Source organism: Kryptolebias marmoratus, linkage group LG16, assembly GCF_001649575.2.
Source record: "Kryptolebias marmoratus isolate JLee-2015 linkage group LG16, ASM164957v2, whole genome shotgun sequence".
NCBI lineage: Eukaryota > Metazoa > Chordata > Actinopteri > Cyprinodontiformes > Rivulidae > Kryptolebias > Kryptolebias marmoratus.
The window spans coordinates 1,111,319-1,128,385 of record NC_051445.1 but is presented as its reverse complement, the minus strand read 5'-3'; the positions used below and the strand labels follow the sequence as shown (position 1 = coordinate 1,128,385).

General features: G+C 39.7%; 3 protein-coding genes across 6 annotated transcripts in view; 1 reads left to right on the top strand and 2 right to left on the bottom strand.

Annotated features, from left to right (window-relative positions):
* pear1 (platelet endothelial aggregation receptor 1) overlaps positions 1-5,776 on the bottom strand; it is a 47,068-nt gene extending 41,292 nt beyond the window's left edge. The window contains exon 1 of one of the 3 annotated variants that reach the window (XM_017437938.3): positions 5,559-5,776. Coding sequence is in view for 1 of the 3 variants with exons in the window: in XM_037980463.1 (XP_037836391.1) it covers positions 3,056-3,186 (131 nt within the window). In the remaining 2 variants the exon portion in view is untranslated. Of the gene's footprint in view, positions 1-3,055; positions 3,193-5,558 lie in introns of those variants that run through there. The other 2 variants (XM_037980464.1, XM_037980463.1) reach the window with 2 other exon arrangements.
* Positions 5,777-7,972: 2,196 nt separating this feature from the next.
* gpatch4 (G patch domain containing 4) lies at positions 7,973-11,689 on the top strand. 2 transcript variants are annotated; one of them, XM_017437922.3, is made up of 8 exons: positions 7,973-8,120; positions 9,088-9,171; positions 9,252-9,325; positions 9,408-9,500; positions 9,735-9,851; positions 10,246-10,361; positions 10,751-10,801; positions 10,917-11,689. In XM_017437922.3, exons 2-8 carry the CDS (start codon positions 9,093-9,095, stop codon positions 11,518-11,520), a joined length of 1,134 nt encoding a protein of 377 aa, XP_017293411.1. In that variant the 5' UTR covers positions 7,973-8,120; positions 9,088-9,092; the 3' UTR covers positions 11,521-11,689. The 2 variants fall into 2 exon arrangements, with proteins under 2 accessions (XP_017293411.1, XP_037836002.1); XM_037980074.1 differs by lacking the exon at positions 9,252-9,325 and having other exon boundaries at positions 9,088-9,251; positions 9,363-9,500.
* On the bottom strand, positions 10,982-16,338 carry LOC108248881 (C-type lectin domain family 2 member B-like). The gene is made up of 7 exons (XM_025011031.2): positions 16,270-16,338; positions 15,263-15,328; positions 15,083-15,181; positions 13,878-14,000; positions 13,217-13,365; positions 13,025-13,140; positions 10,982-12,813 (listed from the first exon to the last, which is right to left on the bottom strand). Exons 4-7 carry the CDS (start codon positions 13,987-13,989, stop codon positions 12,690-12,692), a joined length of 501 nt encoding a protein of 166 aa, XP_024866799.1. The 5' UTR covers positions 13,990-14,000; positions 15,083-15,181; positions 15,263-15,328; positions 16,270-16,338; the 3' UTR covers positions 10,982-12,689.
* Between the last annotated feature and the right edge of the window lie 729 nt (positions 16,339-17,067).

Here is a 17,067-nt window from a genome sequence, read left to right as displayed (position 1 = left end):
CTCCTGCAGCCTCCTGCAGCCTCCTGCAGACGCCTGCAGACTCCTGCAGCCTCCTGCAGTCTCATGCAGACTCCTGCAGACGCCTGCAGCCTCATGCAGACGCCTGCAAACTCCTGCAGCCTCCTGCAGACTCCTGCAGACGCCTGCAGACTCCTGCAGCCTCCTGCAGTCTGATGCAGACTCCTGCAGACGCCTGCAGACTCCTGCAAACTCCTGCAGCCTCCTGCAGACTCCTGCAGACGCCTGCAGACTCCTGCAGCCTCCTGCAGTCTCATGCAGACTCCTGCAGACGCCTGCAGCCTCATGCAGACGCCTGCAGACTCCTGCAAACTCCTGCAGCCTCCTGCAGACTCCTGCAGACTCATGCAGCCAAAACCAAGCGAAGGGGGAACCGGTAACGTGACGGCCGAAGACAAACAGAAGCAACAAACAAATGCAGCAGGTCATCTTTGAGTCATTCTTTGAGTCACACCAAGTTTCTCTGTGTTTTCCAACCATGACTGAAGATTATTTGATCATTTAACAAACATGCAGGCAGTTTTGCTGTTAACACGCAGAAAAAACTGAAGCTACACCGAACGTCTTGTCAACACTAAGCTATTAATCTTTGAAGACAACATGCGTGGCTCATTACTTTATAATTGACTACAAACTTTGACTCGTTAATATTTGTCTCTAGTAAGGGTGTAACGACACACTCAGCTCACGAGACGAGACAAGATTCTATCAGTGCTTCAGAGATGAAATTTGCTGGAAGAAGTCCTTTTTATAAACCCTCTCAGAGGTTCTTCTCCTGTTGGGGGAAATAACTGCCACACCTTGACTAGAAGTGAGATAAAACTCTGGAACAAAAGACTATAAGTTTACATTTCTTGAGCTTTTTCTTGAGCTGCTCTCACAACACAGCCTGAGTAACCAGATGATCCTCATGCACGACATTTCTGTCTGTGCTGCTGCCACACAAACAATTTAAAGTGGTGGAGACATCTTCATGCTGACTGCAACCTGACAGGGCTTCACAGGACAGTTTTCAACAAAATGAAAACATCCCTCGTCTCTAATCATCTCATCTCTTCACCTATTTTTATGATTTCCTCAGTGGGGCAGGTTTAAAAAGGTTTTCCACTAAATTAAACCCCCTCACTGTCCCTCAGGTCCATTCTCCTTTCCTTTCAACTCGGAGCACAAAGGAAATAAAAGCCGGGACAAACAAAAGGAAGCTGAGAGGAAACATCTTGCATGAACATCCAGGTCTGAATCTCAGCAGTCATTTCCTCTGACATGTAAACAAAAGAGTTAATAAAGAGTCAAAGCTCCTCAAATGACACTATTAAAAGCTACAACTCCCATATTTTCCAAAAGAGGCTTTTGGCTCCTGATTACTCTGAGTTTACACTGAACGTCTTCCAGCAGAGCTCGTGTTGTTCTGAATAATGGTGACGCTGACAAACTGCAATAATCTTTCATCGTGGCTTTCCTGAGCCGAGGTTTGTTTTTCAGAAGTGGCCTGGAAAACGAACGAGGGAAAAAAGGAAAATAAGTTTCTCATAAAATGCAAGATGGACGAGTGTGAGTTTAAAACAGCTGGTGGAGTGGATCTGCGTTTGGGCTCAAGAAAAACATCAAGAGTTCTTGCAGTTCACGTCCACTCGGAGCCAAGCGTGACATAAAGACCGTTTGTTTTCCACATGCAAAGCTTACACCTCATCTGCTAAAAGGTGGATATTTAGTGACAAACGTCTTCAGCTCGTGCACGATGGAGTTTCAAACCAAACAACCAAACCGTCTCCATCCTGGAGGGTGAGGGGCCCTCTGCTGTAATCGGGACTCTCAGGTTTCACTCGGTTCCAGTCATTCTGCATCGACACCACAGTGAGACAGAAGTGAAATCTTAATGAACAATGTCTCCACTGCTGCTCCGCCCACCACCCTGAGCACCAACCACCAACACAAGCAGCTCCAGGAAAGACCCTCACCACAGTACAAGTACCCTGTGGTCACTCCGTCAACCCATTGGCTGCTTCCTTCACATGCAGCCCCCAAACCCCCCGACCCCAGCTTTTTTATTATTTGAGCTGGAGTCCAAAGAAACGAGAAAGCAACAAGCGACCCGAACCCCCCCCATCCCCCCACTCCGAGCTGCAGGGCTGCAGTCCAATCTGCTCCAAATTATTTGCAAAGCTGCAGAACACATGGAGTTGAAAGGCTTATATAAGCCTGTGGTGGAAATATTCAACAGCGTCACCTTCTTCTTCTTCTTCTTCTTCTTCTTCTTCTTCTTCTTCTTCCCTGAGCTCTCTGTCGTTTGAATCAGAGCTACTTTAACCTGGCTGCAGCCGGCTAACTTTTAACATGAAACAAGCCAAACGTTACCAACACTGAGTTGCTATAAATCAAGTTTTATCTGATTGCATCGATGCGCTGACCCCTGGCTTGAATAAAAGTCCTAAAGCAGCTTTCGACTGGACTCTGTTTAAAAGTCAGTCGACTGTGGGTTTGGTGCCAGAGTTCCACTTCATGTCAGAATAAACAAGCGTGGATCTGCACCGTTAACACACACAGACACAGGAAGACCAAATAAATCTCATCTGACATGTTTACAGTGCCCCAATAAGTCTAAATGTGGTTATCATTTGGATTATTAGGGAAGGAATGGAAATTAGGAAAAAAGGAGTTTATTGATTTAAATAAACCTGAACACTTATCTGATGAACACGACGCTAAAACAACCAGAACAAACAAAATCATTAACACAGAGAAAATATTTGTCATCTGAATTTTCAACATTCATGTTGAGAACCCCAGAAAGTGTCAAGACATTTTGGAGACTTCTTCATGAATGCTGATCACAATTACCCCCCAGCAGTCAGACAGATGTTACCTTTAGGATTGACTTCTTTTGAAATGCACTGAAACTGAATTCGGTAATTTTTTTTTACGTGGCTATTAGTTGCAGAGATTTGGAAAAAAGCAGAGATTTTGAGCCAATCAGGATGTTCAGATCCTGACAGGAGGAGTGAAAGATGTGGCAGAACGAGTCAGAGCTGACACAAACCTGTCCAGGTGAGCTGATCGGATGGCGCCTGTGGTCCGGTGGATAAAACAAACAAAGACCTCAGGCTCTGCTGGTTTTGGCCATGAGAGCTGAACCGAGTCCGAAAAGTTGTGGCTTTTAAAAGACAACATGCAGACCCTGTGTGCCGTTACCGTAAACTGAAGGAAAGTCCAGGTTTGGTCTCTTTTTTTCACGTTTATCCCTCATCTTCTACAACCAAAACACATCTGATACCCAGCCTGAAATCAGACCCTGTTCTGGACAAACACAGAGCGGGTCAGCCAGAGCTCCAGCTGTCAGACGAGATTTTTGTTGCTTCTCCAGAAAATGATGGAACTCTGTAAACCGTCTGATGGCAGAAACAGTTGTTGAGAGGCCAGTTTGAGCTGATGAGGATCTCATATGAGCAGACTGAAGAAAACAAAGACTTTTCACTGTGGAGTCCAACTTATTAACTAAACTTCTGTCAACAAAAAAACCAGCAGATGCTTTCAGGAAGAACTGGAGATGAAGAAAGAAAGAAAAACTTCCTTTCGATGTTTGGATGCCAGAGCAGATTTCAGCTCAGGAGTCCAAGCTGGAGATTTTCTCTGACAGTTGATCACATCTCACCTTCCTCACAGATACTTTTAATGTTGTCAAAGCTGCTCATCCTCAGACAAAGCTTCATTTCCAGTCATTTACGGTGCTTTTATGGCTCCCAAGAGGGAAAAAAATGAGGTTTTTGTTGCCAAAGCAGTTCGCATAAATCATTTCAAAGTTTCTAAATGTAACTCTAAATGTGTCAATTTGTCAACAAGTGGCCATAAAAACTTTTCACAGTGGTTTGAATTTAATTTGATGCTTAAAGTTTCTTTTTGTTAAATTCTAGAGTGTAAAAACAAATATGTGATCTGTTAGCATGTTTGAACCTAATTTTATCCTAATATCTGTAATATCTGAGTTGTAGCCATTTTTGTGTCAGCTAAGGTTGATTAGCGGTGGAGGCCATTTTTAATCGAGCTGACTCTGAGAATTACTTTCTGAATGTTTCATTAAAACCCATCCACTGGTACAGGATATATTTTGCTAACAGACAAACACAATCACACACTTTCACAGCAGCAAGCAATAAAAAGTCTCAGGAAAGTAAGACATGAATAAACCAAACTGAGGACACGATCAGGCGTGTAACCGTACTCCAGTTTATCAAAGCAGCGTTTTACATTAAACAGCTGTAAACTGTGATCTTACTGCCTGTAAATCACTCCGTCTTCACGTGTTTAATGTCTCTGAAAGTTGAGTCACCATCACAGAGCCGCCACGTTTCACGGCCTGAAGTCGCCCCGTTCCCCAGAAACTTGGATCAAATCTGAATCAAACGGAGGCGGAGAGGAGAAGAAGAGGAGGAAACAGCAGACGCACTCCTGATGACTTCCTCTGAGATTAATCGATACAAGAGACTTGGCAGAAGAGGAGGACGGCGTTTCTGACTCAAACTCGATAGAATCTGGAGAGGTTTTCAAAGCAGAGGCAGGCGACGCCAAAACAAATGAGAAGATGGGAAACATGAGCAACAAGTTCAAAAGAAGAGGTTTAAAAATAAACTTACAATAATGTTGTGTGATAGAGGTGTTTACTGGAGGTCAAATGAGTTTTATTACATCTGAGTGATGCAGAAAGGTTTCTCCTGAACATCCCAAAGGTTCTCAGAGTTTAAAAAAGAGACATTTGTTTTTAAAGCAGCTGAAGAGACGAGTTTTAAACTGGAAGAATAATTCTTTTGTCTCCTCCGGATCTCCGACCTGCTGTCTGTGAACTGACATCTGTGACGAAATATTCAGAGGAGAAAAGAAAAAGTTTGTTTTTGTTTTAAAGTGAGGATCTTTAATCCACCTGGACTGAAACTTAAGGCCTAATTTAATGTAAAACGGTCAGATTTGAACTTTGTTCTTAGTTGAAGTTGTTTCATTTGATGCCATCATGGACCATTCAGAGGTTATCCATGAGCCACTTCTGGCCCTGGAGCCATATTTTGCCCATGCATCGTGTGAAAATGAGGTTTTGTTCACCATGAATCACTCTTTCAGAAAGTGAACAGGATGAATGCTGCAGCTGTCATTCAGAGGGAGATTATTCTTTAAAGAAAGCATCAGTTTGAGATATTTCACTGCAGCTGTTTTCTAATCAGAAGAAACTCAGACTGCAGAGTCCGAACAAACCGGCTGAGCATTTTGCTAATAAATAAGAAAAGAAAGGAACTATTTTGCCCACAGAAGAAGGATGTTCTTGAAAGCATCAGAAGCAGAAGTTGAGGAAACAAAACTCCTTTTTCTTTCTGAGAATAAACCTTTAAACTGCAGAGATCCACATTCTGCTGCTCCTAAAACACAACAGCTGAAATAAAACCTGCAGCTGAGGTTTAATGTTTGCTTCTATTTTCCATCGAACACCCCCCACAGCTCAGACTTGGAGGAGACACAGTTTGGTTTGTGAAACCTTAAAGTTGCTGCTCTTCACTCACCTCACCTCTCCGGCCACCAGGAACCCACAGCTTCAACCGATGGGATCCTTCAGTTCATCACCGACTTCCGAGGCTCAAACTGGGAGAAAAAAGCTGATTTTTTCTGATGGATTCCCACTTAAAGAGTCTTCAGTCCCGTGGAAACATTCAGAAAGTTTACAGAGAGAAATCCAGCCGCACATCGGAACCGGGGGAGGGTCCTGAAGTGGATCCAGAACCTGGAAACACTGAGTGACAGGAGGGGAGGAGAGGGGAGGAGAAAGGCAGGGAGGGAGGTCCAGAGGGGAGGTTCAGCCTCAGAGTGTTGCTTTCATCTGGAGAACTTCATGACGGAGTGTGTTCATTGTTTTCCACCTGGAGAACAAATGAGCTGAAAGAGAAAAAGTCACAGCTCCATTCTTTTTAATACAAATTTACAATTTATCATGTTGGAGGAAAGAAGCCAGCATTTATCTCAAAGAGTTCAAGGAAAACTAATCAGTTTGAAAATGTCTGAGACCCAAGAAGGCTCAGAACCGGTGTCGTTTCCAAAAATAAAGAACTGATTTCTGAGCCTCATCATGTTTTGTAGAAATGCTCCTTTAAACTCTCTGGACTTCTCACACATCATCACACCTGATTCGTCCTAAAATACCTTTGTTTTTTAAACTGTTCCTTACATTTAGCAAAAATAAAAGCCATTTATCTGTTTTAAAGGCTGTGATTCTGAAGAACCAGAACAGGAAGTGAGAGGACCAAACAAACAGTTATTTATACGCCTGACTTTGTTCACAGATTTACTGACGTGTTGCAAACGTTTGAGGCCTTTTTCAGTCCTCCTTTCTTGGAAGATTTTTCTTAGTTGATTTTAGAAAGTCTGACACCAAATCTTATCTGTCTGTCCTGAACAGACTCTGTTATTGACAGCTGCGTACCGGCCTCGCTTTCCCAGGACAGCTTTGATAACCTGAGTGTGTGTGTGTGTGTGTGTGCGCGCAGGACATGAGTTTTCCTCCACGCTGGGTGTTTCTGACACAGATAAACAGTTCATGGATGGAGATCTGCAGCAGCAAACATCCTCACGGCCCGGAAACAGAGCAGGAGGAAACAAGTTTGTTTCCTGTCTGTAAAATGTCCAACCAGGAGGAGGAAGAGGGGGGGAGGAGGAGATGTAACGATGGAGGAAAGGTAGAAGGAGAAATGAATGAGTACAACACAAACAGACACACACAAACTATGACATGTGAACATGTGATGCTGAGTATATATTAGCTGATTCAGATCACAGAGGAGGAGGAGGAACATGAGGAGCAGGAGGAGCAGGAGGAACATGAGGAGCAGGAGGAACATGAGGAGCAGGAGGAGCATGAGGAGCAGGAGGAGCAGGAGGAGCAGGAGGAGCAGGAGGAGCAGGAGGAAGATGAGGAGCAGGAGGAACATGAGGAGCAGGAGGANGGGGGGACTCCAACCTGTGGAGGTGTCCACAGAGGACCCAGAGAGTCCAAACATTCACTGAGCAGTCCTGGATGTAGCTGTCTCTTACATTCCTAACATTTATTTCTTCATCCTGACTCATCTGGACTCATCTGGACCCATCAGATCCAGATCAGCACCAGTTATTCTGTCCTTAGAGGCTCATTGAAAAACAGCTGGAAATATTGTCATAAAAATGAGTTTTATTTTAGTCTCTTAAAGCTATTTTTATTAAAGGATCAACAACTAGAAACCTCCACCAAGACCCATCATACTGGGACTGATGACATCATCATGTGATGTCATACTGGGACTGATGACATCATCATGTGATGTCATCACTGTATGCTGAGGAGCTCAGACCTCCTCCTGGGCCATAAGGTCATTAAAACATTGTAGGATCCAGATCCTGATCCCAATCAGCAACACAATCTAATAATTTGTTCTTTGTGAAAACCTCAACATTTCCTGAAAATGCCATCAAAATTCATTTATTACTTTTTGAGTAATTTGTGCACAAACAAACAAACAGTACTGAAAACATGACGTCTTTGGCAAACAGCAGGTTTTTATTTTTTATTTGTTTGTTTTTGGTATTTTTAAAGAAGATGTTAAACTGATCTGGGATGTTTGGTCAAATCTTTATCTATATTTAGGTCTAAACCATAAAATTTCTCCCTTTTTGTTTAGTTTGACTTGTAGTTTCTACATTAAAACTGTAAATATTAGTTTTGTGTGAAATGTTGCCGCCTGCTGACAGTTTAAGGCTATAAAACCGTCTCTTAAAAAGAGATGCTGTAAACTAAGATTTAGTTTTCAGTTCGTTAAACTGCAGTTAAGTTAAAGTTTCTAACAATCAAATATGTTGGTTTTATTTCTGTAGCAACTTTAAAACAAAAAGGATGAAGAAAGTTGGTTAAAAACAAACAGCAAACCGTGAATAAAAGTTCGCCTTTTCTTCCAGCAGGTGGTGGTGACGCGCTGTCAGCGAACCAACATTAAGCAAACGAAGAAGAAGAAAAGTGCTTCCGGTGTTTCCGGTGTTTCCTTCCGCCGGCAGAAGCCTCATGTGTTACAGCTGATACTGAGCAGAAAACGGTCTCAAAGAAGGTATGAGAGTTTGTTTTTAGTTTAATTAAACATATTTAACTCTTAGATTTTATTCTTTCACGGTTCAGTTCTGCTCGTTGTTTCTAAAAGAACAAAACCAAGAACCTTCGGGCTGTTTGTCACCAAAAACTGATCAGTTTAAATCCGATAAATCTTTTATTTCCTGTTAAGTTTCAGTGTTTTAATCTTAAACAAACTGAATATATATATTCTGCCCTTAAGTGGATAAATCACGTCATGTAGCTCAGCTTTAAACACTTTATTGTTGAGTATTTCTGTTAAAAAAAAAGGTAATTCCTCTTTTTATATTGCTTTATTTTACTGCTTTAGTTAAATATATGACATATACTAAGTGTGACACAATTTGACAGACAGGAAATAGGATTTAAGCTCCAAATTAGCTGAAACTAATGAGGTCTTTCAGAGACTACTGTTGGCGGATTTTGTCCTCTTTTTGTTCAGTTCCCTGAAAATATTTAAGCTCTTTTCATTGAACAGTTTACTCAAAATGAAAAAAGCAGCCAAACTGGAAAACTTTCAGAGGTCTGGAGAAACTGCAGAAAAGTCTGGATCATTGGGAGCAAAAATCAGAAATATTCTGTCCGGATCGGGACTTTGGAACAATCCTGGGAATTCTGTGCTCCTTAAAACCCAACTTTAGTGTAAAATTTATCTAAAGATGTTTGTGGGGTTAGTAACGAACCAAACAGTTTAAAATAAACTGTTTTAGTCGCTGATGCATCTCAAAACAAGAAGATTAAATTCTGACTTTAGTGTGAAATTTTAGGTTTGTTAATTTACCTCTTTGATCAGTTTATTTTGAAACATCCTTCATTTAATAATTCAAATAATGAAGAAGTGTTGTTGCTCTTTTTCTTGTTAAATCTATAAAATAGGTGTAGTTTTATTAATTTCTTCAGGATTAGGTGTTTTTGTTTTTGTCTTCATGTCGTCTGCCCGTCCACAGGTCAGATGGCGGAGGTGGCGCCGGAGAAAAGCCGCGGCTTGAAGTTTGCAGAGCAGCAGCTCCTGCGTCACGGCTGGGAACACGGTGAGATGATTGGTTGTCAGGTGCGGTCCTGGTGGGTCCGTCTGGGTCCAGGTGTCTCACTCTGTCCTCCGTCTCTGCAGGTAAAGGACTCGGGCGGGCTGAGAACGGCATATCGGAGGCCATCAAAGTCAAAGTGAAATGTGACAAAGGAGGAGTGAGTCGAGCTGCTTTCAGCACGTTTGTTTGTGCAGGAAGAAGAGATTTCTGAGGTCCAGATTAATTCGTTTCCCTCTCAGGTGGGTCATAAAGAAGGAGAGCAGTTCAGCTTCCACTGGTGGGATCACGTCTTTAATAAAGCCTCGGCCCGCCTGCAAGTGGAGACCGATCAGGTGCGTCCACTTTTAACTCGTGGAGTCAACTTCCTGTTTCTACAGATTCTGTTTCCTGTGATAAAGAGCTGAATCTTTTATTTACTCACCAGCTGCATTACGGCTGAAAGAATCAACTTATTTACCTTTTTAAAGAGTTTTAAATACAAAAGAAAAGGTTAAAGTTTGAATAAGTCGGTTTATTGTGTAATATAAGCAGTTTTTAGTTCAGTGAGTTTTTCCTGTTTTCTTCAGAATGGAATTAAATTAAAGAAGACGTCAGAAGAAGGTGAAGAAGACGAGACGATCTCCAATAAAAAACCACGGAAAGCTCTGCTGGCTAAAAGCAAACTCTATGGATGTTTTGTGAAGGTAATGTTTGTTTTTCCACATCAGACTTGTAGAATAATTCAGTCTGTGGAGAGAAGCTAAAATAAATCATCTCTCTGTTTGATTTGGGAGAAAACTGACCTTTAACACCAAAAAAAGCAGCAGAAGAATCTCCTTTTTATTTCTCACTAAAAGCAAGTTTTCAGGACAAAGATTTGGGTGAATTTTCCATTTAATTGTAATAAGAATCAGTTTTTAGTGTCAGCTCATCTTAGCTGAAGCTGAACACAAACTTGGATAAATTAGAAGCAACAGTTTCATCTTTGGAGCTTCAGATCAGAATCAGTAACAGCAGAAGTTTGTTTCAGAACTCAGTTAAAACGTTTAAATCAGTAACTTTGTGTTGTGATGTGGGTGACATGTTGTTGTTTTTAAGTCGGCCACACTGCTGTCGGGTCAGGAGCAGCCAGAACCCAAGTCTGATTCAGACAGCAGCAGCAGCAGCTCTGATGAGGAAGAGGAGCAGAAACTGGATCTCTCCAGCACCACCAAGTAAGACTTTAATGCTTGGCACAATAAAACTGTAATTATAATTTTGTGTTTCACAAATTAAGTTACATCATTTATAAGTGACGTAAATATTAAAAAGATTTTAAGTATTTTTTTTTTTTATTTTTATTCTTTGAATGGGGGGAAAATACTTTCAAGTCCAGCAACTTTTCATGTAATTTTGCTGATAAAAGCTTCCCACTTCCATGAAAAACAGTTTTAACTCTGGATAGTGACCCCCCTGGTCTCTGGAAGGTCTTGGTGAGGCCTTCAGGTGTTTATTAGGAATGCAGAGACCAAACATGGTGACAGGGGGGTTATCATCAGTAACGTGAAGCTTTGGCTTCATGTTTTCCATGTTTAACAGAAAGTCATTCTTTGGTTCCCGACAGGCTCTCCGACTCCGATCTGATGAAGGCCTGTGGAGGACGAACGGCTCACAAGTAAGTCCATGTGATTCCTGAAACTGATGTGGATCAGGTTCCACATGAAGAGCCTCCAAAGAGGTGAATAAATAAAGCTGCTCAGCAGCCGGGCTGAATGTTTGCCTCATTTCAGGGGAGCGAGGCACGGACTGACCATGAGCGCCAAGTTAGCCAGGCTGGAGCAGCAGGAGGCTGAGTTCATGGCCACGTACGGGAAGAAGAGCCGACCGAGTCGACCTTCATCGGTTTGTCCTCCGACGGGCCGATCGGAGCCGACGGAGGAGCGTCGCAGAGAAAAGAAGAAAAAGAAGAAATCCACAGAGAGATTTAAGGAGCCGAACGAGGAGGAGGTGTGTGAGAGTCCAGAAGCAGAGGTTCAACCAAAGAAGAAAAATAAAAAGAAGAAAGATAAACCGGAGGGAGACGGAAGCTGTGAAAGGAGGACAAACATCACGAAGCAGGACAGAGACGAAGGAGGAGCTGCAGAGGAGCTGAACTCTGACTCCAGACTGAAGAAGAAAAAGAAATCATCCAAAAATGACTTTAAAACATCAGAAGAAGACAAGAGTAAAGAGAGAGAATCCGTCCAATCAGATGACAGAACACCGGAGGAAGCAGAGGTTACCATGACGATGGAGAAACAGAAAAGAAAGAAAAGTAAAAAAGACAAACTCTTGGCAGAGAAAAGTGACGAAGTGTTTCCACCAAAGAGGAAAAAGAAATCCAAAGATTTTTAATCTACATGAAATGTTTTTAAAGTTTTCTCTGCTGAGAAAATATTTCACTTCAGATGAACGAGATCACGACTCTGAACATTCAGATGTGTGGGGTAACCTGATACTGTCCCTGTTTTTATAAAGAAATCAGATTTTTAACTTTAGCCAACAATAAACCTGCAAAGATGAATCTGTCTCCTTTTTTTCTGCTGATTCTAGACAAGAAAGGATCATTTCAGGAAAGTGTTGCTCATGTTTTAAGAAATAAGACGAAATGTTTTTTTAAAGCCTTTTAATGAATCAGTTTTAAAAATCAAACATGGAAGTACAGTTAAAGTTTACTCTTTGCAAATAAAACGTTTCAAGCTGCAAACCATATATTTCTGATTTTTGCTTTGTTAAATTCTTCATTGGACATTTTTTGAAACATGATAAAATTTTACAACAAATTATTGCTTCGAATAATCTTTGATTGGAGGAAGGAAACAATAAATCATCCAATAAAAGGAGCCAGAACATCTGAAGAGGCTCAGAGAGAAGAACCAGAACTTTGGATCAACAGTTCAGGGAAATTAGCTCAAAGAATCTGTTGGGATAAATAAATTTAGTGTAAAATAAAACGTTTATTTCCTCTGGATTCCTGCTTGTGGAGGAGAATCAGCGAGCTGAGAAACATGATCGCCCGCTGCTGAAGGTGAAGGGGTTGATGATGTTAGTGCCTGTGTGTGTGTGTCACCAGAATATCTCTCAGACCACTGGATGGATTGAAATTAATCTTTAAATAACCATCTGCAAGGAGAATCAAGCCAATTCAAGATGGCTGCCACGACTCAACGTCAGGCAGCAGAGAAATGGCGCCGACTCAGATTCTGAGGTGAAATCTGCTGTGGTCGTGTCTGAGAGTCATTCCCAACATATTCTCTGAGCGCTTACAGGTCTTTGACTGAAATGAGCTCAAACCGTACATAAGAACAATGAATTATCAGATTTATGTGCAGAAAGAAAAACAAAATGTTTTCAAGTTTCAGAGTTTATGGAACTCAATATCTCAAAAAAAAAAAGTTACAGAAGGCAAAAGAAATTTGAATTTCATTCCATAATCTTTTCTTTAAATGCTGCTTTAAACAATCATTAATATACAAATCTGATTTACTTTGAACAAAAATAGAAGAATAGAAACTTGGTGTTGATCAGTTGGACTTTATCAGAGCTTTCTCCTCACAGATCCATTTGGCATAAGGAGTTGTTTCATATGTTTGGTTGGAATCACTCTGATGAAAGATTCGCCCATAATAAGCTGAATGTCTTGGGTACCTTTAAATACAAAATATAACACAAACATTAGAAACACATTCTCACAGAGGAGCAGTTAAACGTGAAAAATTCACAAAAATAAAAGTTAGCAGCCATCCTGGCTGATCATTTCCATTTCAAACTTAACGTTTTAAAGTATTATAATTAAAAAAACAGATTTCCATGCCTAAAACTCTTGAGGATGAGAGCAAATACAAAACAGAAATCTTACCAAGTAACATTGCTGACATAGGTGCGTATTTCCGATCGGAACCAGGAGTCACTATCATGTATTCCCAACCAGTATCCCTGTCCATATGCGTACCTTATGTGATCTTGGATGAACTCCTGTCACACAACAACATTCATCACTTTTTTTAAAAATCTATGTTGTAAAGTATTTAAATTTGGTGTTATAACTCACCAGTTCCTGCAGGTTATCAATAACAACCAGATCAGATTGTTTCTTTTGGCAGTTGCTCCGGCTGTTTTCCCATTCTCTAAAATATGAGTGGGCAAACAAGTAACACTTTCCCTGGAACAGGATCCAATCGTTCCGACACGGCCGGCACGCTGAAGACAAGAAGCAGTAAGAACTGAAAACTTTAACATCAATAAAACAGTTTAGGTTGGTTAGTTTAGCTCAGAAAGGTCTGTGTGTGTTCTGCTTCCAGAATAACTCATGAACCAGATTCCAAGGAAACTTTCAGGAAATAATAACTGGATGTCCACCTACAACTGATTAACTTTTGGAACAAACTCAGTTCAATTAGCTGCCAAAATGGCTCCAACTCAGTCCAGTTTAAAGACATTAAGCTCCAGTTTCTTAATTATGAGGCCATCTTTGTGTGCTGGAAATCATGTTTTAAAAACAGGAACTGCACGTTTGGCTCCACTGGCTGACGAAGAACCTTTTGCTCCAAACGATACCTGGTGCCGTTAAGGGAAGTCCTGCAGAGTCCAAACCTTTTTCCTGTTTTTGCCACATGATTTCTTGCATTGAAGCTGGGCACCAGCTGTCATATTGAAAGTCGGGTTTTTGTGTTTTTTGTTCCAGCAGTTCACATTTTCTGTCAGGTACTTACTCTTGTCAGAGCAGTATTCTTCCAATGGGAAAGTGCAAAATGTTGTGAAGATTAGTTCCAGCATCTGACTGAGATTTTCAGTTTGTCTGAGGCTCACTTCCTGTTCCTTCATTTCCACATGGACTGTGAATAAAATGACACGACACACAAGAAGGATAAGCAGAAAATGAGTTTATCTTTTCTAATCACACAAGCATCATCCTGCATCAGTTTGTTTTCTGTTGGAAGTAGTTAGCTGCTGGTTTGGAGCCACTTGTAAGAGATTTTCTTCAGCAGTGGACTCTGACTGAATGCCCAACGAGGGATGATAAAACCAATCAGTGCAGGAAACTAAAGTCTGATATCAAATATGTTTTCAGACTCTAAAGCAGTGGTTCTGTCCCCTTTATCTTGTTTATTTTTGTACTTTATGACTCTTGTGTTTTCAGCCTTTTTTATTTTTTTAATAAAGTTTCAATTGTTACAGCTACATGCTAAATATAAATCTAAATCATCTAAATCCTAAATGTTATATCTAAATGTTATATGTTAAATCTAAATATTTAGCTAATATGCAAATTTTTAATGCCTGAAAAAGGAAGTACCAAAATAAAAGCTTGACACTAGGCTGAAGTTTCCTGAAATACTTTAGTAAACTAAACATTTTACAGTTAGATATTATTTATCTTCCACTCATTGGAAAAGCTAGCGGGAGTTTTTATAACAATGTGCCAGGAGTCAGGCGTTCTCCCCTGGTGTACCGAACGTGAAACGCTCGCCAGCTGACAGCTAACATATAACATTAAGATATAACATTTAGGATTTAGATGATTTATATTTAGCATGTAGCTGTAACAATTACATGTAACTAGCTAAATGTTGTAAAAGGTGACATCAGAAAATCCACACTACATTTTTAAACAGTGTTTGAAGCTAAATGTGACAAAATTTAGGCATGAATTTTGAGCACAAGTTTGTTTACAAACGGCGCCCCATAGTTATGAGTCTGCAATCCTGAATCTTACTTCCTCTCACCGTGACGGGTTCTTAAAATCTGAGTCAGGACCCTAATGTGGGTTAGAGTATAAATGGATGAGTCACAGAGCGTTAACCATGATCTTTTTGTGGGTCTGAAGCTAAAATGTCTGGGAACCACTGATCCAGAGTCTGCCAGAAAAGCTTGATTAGACCGAGAAGAATTGAATAAAGTTCAGATAAAGACTCACTCCGATTGACAACAACGACTCTCGCCACCACAAGGACACAAAATATCCCCAAACACACCGTCACCAGAGCGAGGTGAGAGTGTCCTGCTGCTTCATCATCTGCTTGGAAAGAAAGAAGATTAAAATAAAAACAAGATGTTTTTTCATCGTTATTATTATTATTAGATATTTCTAACGTACTTTGTGTGTTTGCTGCAGGTTCTTCAGGTCAGACTCCAGGGCTGGACTTTGGTTCCTGGTTTCCTTCTGAATGAAATAAACAACAACAGAGTGAAATAAAAACTTCCTTCATTAACAGTTATCTGGAGACTGTAGGAGTTTTTGTTTTTTTTTGCCACATTATAATATAAACTACAACCTTTTCATTTATAACATATCAGAGGATAACAGAACATTTAATCATTTAATCCCCAACAGATGTTAAAACAATGAAAAACAACCAAAACTCAGTAAAATCTTTACAAAATAGCAGAAAAGGTCTGTTTGTGTTGAAATGCAGTTCAGAAATTAGTGGACATTAGATTGTTTATCCAGGTCCCTCTTGAAAATGAGATCTTGATCTCAACGGGGTTTACCTGGTTAAATAAAATTAATAATAATAATAATAAAATAATTGTTCTTTCATAAAAGTAATTGTTCCTTTAGATTAAAATACAATTAAGCTAAATTAATTTGCAAAAATAAAGAAATTACAGTCAAACTTGACATAAGTAAACATTTTGTCAACCTTTTTGTTTGTTTATAGTTATTCAGAAATATTTTTATTGATATTTTTTATTTTTATATATTCAGATTAATTTGAGCTTCTGAATTCTAATCTTAAAGAAAAGTTATTGTGTTGATTTGATCTGGATAACAATAAGAATAATAATAAAAATTTGGGGAAAGAAAATGTTGAGAAATATTTGATCTTGGTCTGATGTAAGTTATAATATGATCATTAAGTAATTAATAAGTAATGCTGTGCCATTAATAAAAACCTTCCTGTTCCACAAAAGAATTATGATTATAATCTATCACATATATTAATTTAATTCAGTTTATTTACAAAGTCTCAACGAAACTCATCTCTGGTCCCACATTCATCTTAATTAAAGTCCAGAAGCTACTTTTTATAACTCATGACTGAATTATTATTTTAGCTTTTATTTGTTTCTTTGGTAAAACTGAAAGCAGGCGTCTCCTACCTTCTCTGTGTCCGTTCTCGTAAACCACCGGAGCGTCGACGTCTGCGTACATGTTTCCTTACCTGAGGACTGAAACACCTGAACCTGCTGCAGCTCCTTTAAGGCGAGACAGAACAATAGATCCCATATATGAAGAACAAACAAGTTTCCTCTTCCTCCTAACTTACATACAGGAAGAAACTTTAATTTAAAAACAGGAACTGAATTAAATCTTGACATTTAAACATATTTATTTAAAAAATAAAAACACCTGGATGTTTAATAAATCACATTTCATCCAGTTTAAACTTAAATATATCCACAAACTGATCTAAATGTTCAACATTCACACCTTCAGTTTGTAAATTAGGTCCCTGAAAGCCAAAAGAAAACAGGATTTTATAATGAAATAAACTCTGGAGGACAAATAAATAAATGGGGACAGCTGAGGTGATTATAAATTAACAGCTGGTTTGTGACCAGGAATATTAAATAAACTGAAAACATTGACAGAAATCAGGAAGGTAACTACTGAAAAACAAGGTGACTGAAATATAAAAACAAACACTAAGAACCTTAAAACCATGAAACCACTCAGAGGATGCCTTCCTTCGATGAACACGGTGAAACATTTTAATATATTTAATACATTTAAAAATAAAAAGATGAAAATGTACAAACACCCCCCTGAACCTGCAGAGGAAGATATGATAAATATTACAGTTACATCACCAGAGGGAACAGAAGTTAGGGTGCTAACACAGAAGCAGAAAAAGGAAAAAGATTTTAAAAAGTATAAATATTCATAAAAACAAACAA

What these genes read in the sequence shown, in the direction of transcription:
- LOC108248881 (XM_025011031.2), bottom strand. Translation starts at nt 13,989, where the DNA reads ATGAAGGAACAGGAAGTGAGCCTCAGACAAACTGAAAATCTCAGTCAG. An exon ending in AGAATACTGCTCTGACAAGA is followed by an intron (nt 13,366 to 13,877) that starts GTAAGTACCTGA and finishes TCTTGTCTTCAG; the next exon opens with CGTGCCGGCCGTGTCGGAAC. An exon ending in TTGATAACCTGCAGGAACTG is followed by an intron (nt 13,141 to 13,216) that starts GTGAGTTATAAC and finishes GTTGTGTGACAG; the next exon opens with GAGTTCATCCAAGATCACAT.
- gpatch4 (XM_037980074.1), top strand. Translation starts at nt 9,093, where the DNA reads ATGGCGGAGGTGGCGCCGGAGAAAAGCCGCGGCTTGAAGTTTGCAGAG. An exon ending in TCTGTCCTCCGTCTCTGCAG is followed by an intron (nt 9,252 to 9,362) that starts GTAAAGGACTCG and finishes TTGTTTGTGCAG; the next exon opens with GAAGAAGAGATTTCTGAGGT. An exon ending in GATCTCTCCAGCACCACCAA is followed by an intron (nt 10,362 to 10,750) that starts GTAAGACTTTAA and finishes GGTTCCCGACAG; the next exon opens with GCTCTCCGACTCCGATCTGA.